The sequence below is a fragment of the Anneissia japonica genome, unplaced genomic scaffold (genome assembly GCF_011630105.1).
Source record: "Anneissia japonica isolate Jap-2015-1 unplaced genomic scaffold, ASM1163010v1 scaffold287712_len2945570_cov188, whole genome shotgun sequence".
NCBI lineage: Eukaryota > Metazoa > Echinodermata > Crinoidea > Comatulida > Comatulidae > Anneissia > Anneissia japonica.
The window spans coordinates 697,630-702,459 of NW_022704401.1; the positions used below are offsets into that span (position 1 = coordinate 697,630).

At 32.1% G+C, this 4,830-nt stretch overlaps 1 protein-coding gene across 3 annotated transcripts in view; it reads left to right on the forward strand.

Annotated features, from left to right (window-relative positions):
* LOC117104615 (neurabin-1-like) overlaps positions 1–4,830 on the forward strand; it is a gene marked incomplete at its 5' end in the record, with an annotated part of 57,150 nt that overhangs the window by 24,801 nt on the left and 27,519 nt on the right. For all 3 annotated transcript variants that reach the window (XM_033245468.1, XM_033245470.1, XM_033245469.1), the window contains 3 exon segments: positions 1,020–1,253; positions 2,956–3,173; positions 4,116–4,212. In XM_033245468.1, the coding sequence (XP_033101359.1) occupies positions 1,020–1,253; positions 2,956–3,173; positions 4,116–4,212 (549 nt within the window).

A 4,830-nucleotide genomic window follows, 5' to 3' on the forward strand; every position in this document is an offset into this window, starting at 1 on the left:
CTTCGCAGCACTTTACTTGCAATTTGCAATTTCTAGTTATATGCTATATTATGGCTGTACATTGCAGCCAATAACCGCTCGGCCATTTGACTCTACTGGAGAATATTAATTATAATAATAATATTAATAGAAAGTGTTGAGAATGATCCTGCTTCCATTAGTTTTGCTTATAGAGAGGGAAAAATAAACGCACAGAACATTTATTCGAGGGAGATGTTTATTCCAAATGAGGCTGTGGGGGGGGGGGGCATTTATTTAAAGTGTGGTGTTTTCGAATAAATACCATATTATCCTCTCTCCAAGCCATGAATATTGGTGTCTGGTATGAGGTGAATGATCTAAGTAGTGAATTACATCCATAACTTTGAATAACTCCAGGGATTGGAGGCGGTTACACTTTGTGCATGTCTGATTCCGTATCCAGTGACCATGTAAAAAATGTGCTCCCCAGTGGGAGCGTGTGTCTATATCTTGACATAGTTTTTTTTATGGGTATTCCTATGAGGAGACTCAATTATTGTAAAATTTCTGATTAAAACTCTGGGTCAGTATAGTGATTGGACATAAGCATACATTGAAGTACTGTATTTTTGTATTTGTATCCCATAATTCCTATCTTTGAAATTTGAACTCTCAAACAGGATTTACTCTCAGCAGAGACTGGTACTGGTATTTGGTATTTATATTGCGCCTTTCAATTGCGGTTATGAAGAGACAAAAAACAAACGAATGTGTACTTAATAGAATATAAAGTTAAATAAATATAAAACTTGTTCAAATACATGATAAAACCTTGTGCGATAAAATATGTCATGCAAAATATGTAATTGAGTTTTTTCTTTCGGTATTGTTATTATCACATGTTTATATATTTTATTTTGTGAAAATGTGATATATCTAATTATCACTGTCAATTTCATATTTAAAATAATTTTTTACATTATTATTAGTCGTATAATTATTATTATCATATGATTTGTGGTCATCCTAATATTGAATTTCCATTTTTTTTTTTATAGCCAACCTACAAACCGCCCCCAACCTCCCCGAATGGTAGTGCATTCGGAGACGTCTTTTCTGATGATGACCAGCTAGTACAAGAAACGTTTGAGCTTAATGAGCACAGTAGTTCCAGTGAGATCACCTCTCCTATCATCTCCGAGCCCGAGCTCATCGCATTGAAGTTGAAGCTCAAAGAAACGGAATATAAGAATGCCGTTCACGAAGCAGAGATTGCTAAACTTAAAATCCAGGTTGAGTTTCTCCTTTTACCTAAAGACAATTAATGTCTGTTTGTCCTAATAAACCCAAACAATATAATTGACTGATTAACGTTTACAAAAATACATTTAGCTGTTCTACATTAATCACCATAATTAGCATAATTGTCATTGGTAATTTGTGGCACAGACAAGCCAAACCTATCACTCATTGCAAAAATCAATTTTGAGGGTTTAAACATACAGCTGTTTAAAGAACAATATATGAGAAATCAGCCTGCAAAGTTTATGATTTTGGGCATTTCTCATGCAGAAACTATCATGAAATCCTTAAAAGGTGTTGTTTCAACATTGAAAATGGGGAAAATAGCATAGCATGATGTATAGATATATAAAGTTTAGTGCAATGTAATAGATTTTTAAAAATTTGACATTCCAGCATGTTTTGGCTATTTTTTCTCTGAAACACGATTTGCGACGAGTGACTGGTTTGGCTTGTCTTTGCCACATATGATGAATATGTGGCAAAGACAAGCCAAACCAGTCACTCGTCGCAAAAATCGATTTTGAGTTATTAATACAGGGTTAAAGAGTAAAATAGGAGCTATAAAATGGTAACAAAATCGTTCAAATCCGACATTTCCTTCTGAAGTTACAAGCATTTAAGCGTACAGCTGTTTGAAGAACAATATATGAGAAATCAGCCTTCAAAGTTTATGATTTCAGGCATTTCTCATGCAGAAACTATCATAAAATTATTAAAAAGTGTTGTTTTAACATTGAAATTGGGAAAAATAATAGCTCAGCATGATGTATAGATACAAAAACCTTAAGTTTACTGAAATAAAATAGATTTTTAAAAATTTTACATTCTAGCATGTTTTTGCTGTTTTCTCTGAAACACAATTTGCGACGAGTGACTGGTTTGGCTTGTCTTTGCCACATATTATCCTTATTACAATTATTATCATCATCATTATAGTCAGCATCTATCATCATCAACATTATCATCACTATCAACATCATCATAATCATTATTATCATCGTCATCATCATAAATATTGTTGTTATTGATTAATATTATAGTTTTTATTTTTATTAGTGATAGTGGTAAAATGTGATTTTATTGTTAGTATTATTATTAAAATTATTTTTTTTAAATGTAATATTTCCTAAATTTTAAAAACATTTAGAAATTTTTTGTAATCATTATCATCATCAACATCAACATCATTATAATCAATATCATCATCATCATCAGTATTATTGTTATTATTATAGTTTTTATTGTTATTAGTAATATTGGTACAATGTGATTTTGTTGTTAGTGTTATTATTAAAATTATAAATACCCAAATTTGAATATTACCAAGGCCACTAGAACTAAATTCTAAAAACAGTTTAAAAGTCTTAAGGCCAAATAAAAAAAAAGGAGTTTCTTGCCCTTATATTTAAAAAAGAAAGAGAATGAGGGCACTTCTTTTTTTTTACTCCGAGATGGCAAATCCAAGATGGTTGCTGGGAAATAGCTACTACTTTCTCACTTTTACAAGTAGACACTTTGAAAGCAAATAAAAGAAGATAGGATTCATAGGCTTACCATGAACAATCAAGAGAGGAATTTTACTGATGTTATTTAGCCAGATTTTTGTACATTTCATAAAATATAAAAGGAAATAAACAAAAACATAAAATAAATTGTAAATAATAAATAAATTTTAAATTTATTGTTAAGGTCTTGCAATCTAAAGGCTGGGAGTCAGAGGAGAAGAGGCTGAAAACACAGTTGGAGCTGCTGGAGCGAACATCCCAACAACTTGAAGAGCAACTAGGAGCTTCTCAGAATGAGATTGAATCTTCTAAGGCAGATTTGGAGGAAACCCAGGCTCATTACTTTGGCCTCGAGAAAAAATACCACAAAGCAAAGAAACTCATCAAAGAATTCCAGAAAAGGTCAGGGTTATATTGTCTATTGATTTCCGCATGCACAATGCAGAGGAAGGTGGTGGTGATTATTACAGTGACAAAAAAAATGAATGTGATGGTGAAATGTTGTTATGAGCTGGTCCACACCTGGGGTGCTGTGGGACTTCGGTATAAAGCGCTGTATAAATCCAACTACGCTTACATTACATGGTGTGACTATAATGGTAATTTGTGTGATGGTGGTACATAGTGAATGGTGATATGGTAAAGTGGTCGTACATGGTGATTATTATGGTATTATTACATGGTGATTTTGATATGGTCATTGTTATATGGTGACCATGGTGGCAGTGCATGGTGATTTTGATGGTGATTGGTTTAATAATCTTGATTGTGACAGGAACATGATAATTGTGTTTGTGATGTGTGGTTGTCATGATGATTGTGATCCATGGTGATTTTGTTTGTGATATGTGGTGATTATCATACATGGTGATTTTGATGGTGATATGTGATGATTATGGTATGGTGATTATGTAATATGGTAATTGTGACGTTATAGCTCAAGGGATTGGTTCTGGAGATTCTGTGTGTATTTGGGGCAAATTACTGAGTCTGAATTTATCGCATAATGCAGAAATGGGGGCCTGGCTACAAATAAAAATGGGTTACCTATGCAAGCACATAAATTTTATTACAAGAACATTGTCATTTACAAAGGTCAAATGTCACTATGAGGAAGTAAATGTCAGAACATTGAAATAGTGTTATGATGATAGTCATGTATGGGGATATGGTAGTATGGTATAATGATACATGGTGATATGGTGATGGTTGTTATGATCCTAGTTGGTCTTGGCTGTGAGGGCAATTAAAAAAACAAGTGTTATGTAGTGATGAAGAAAGATGTTGGTAATGGTCTTGATTATGGTAATTAGGTGATGGAGTTACTTTTTGTTTAATTTTTAGGGAGGAAGAATTCTTTTCAAGGGAACAGGCTCAGTTGAAAGAAATACAAGAAAGAGATAGAAAACAGCAAGAAAATGTTCGCAAACTGCAAAGCAGAGTAAGTAAACATCTTATTACAATTTAATTGAAAAATCTCAAATTAATTTTTGGATTATTGAATACTTTCCTTTGTCGATGTTATGTGTTTTGTGCAGTCACAACCATTTAAGTACGATTTTAATACAAAAGAAGAGCATATTGCAGTAACTATATTCTTCCCTAGTTAATACCCTGTAACACAAGTAATCTCGGTGATATGTGAGAAGGTGTTAAAGACCCTTGTAATGCCAAACATTAATTACATCATTCATTATTCATGTTTTCACTCAATTCATGAAATAAGTACTATTTTTATCTGATAATTAAACTTGTCTTGTCATCATACTTTGCTATTACATATTCCTCGAAACCAATGCATTTGAATTAAATTATTCAAAATGCTGCAGTTGATCACCTAATTCATTAAGAGGTGACTGTCCATTGTTCCTGGCCATAATATCTTTCATAAGACCCAATTTTTGTATTGTATATTCTATTGAATTGTCTGACTTTTCATTTATAATTATCTGATTTTTTTTGTCTATTTAATTTTTATATAAGAATTTCATGTATAAAATTTTAGACTATGACAATATAGTACATCTTATTAAACTTCTGCTATTATATCATATATATG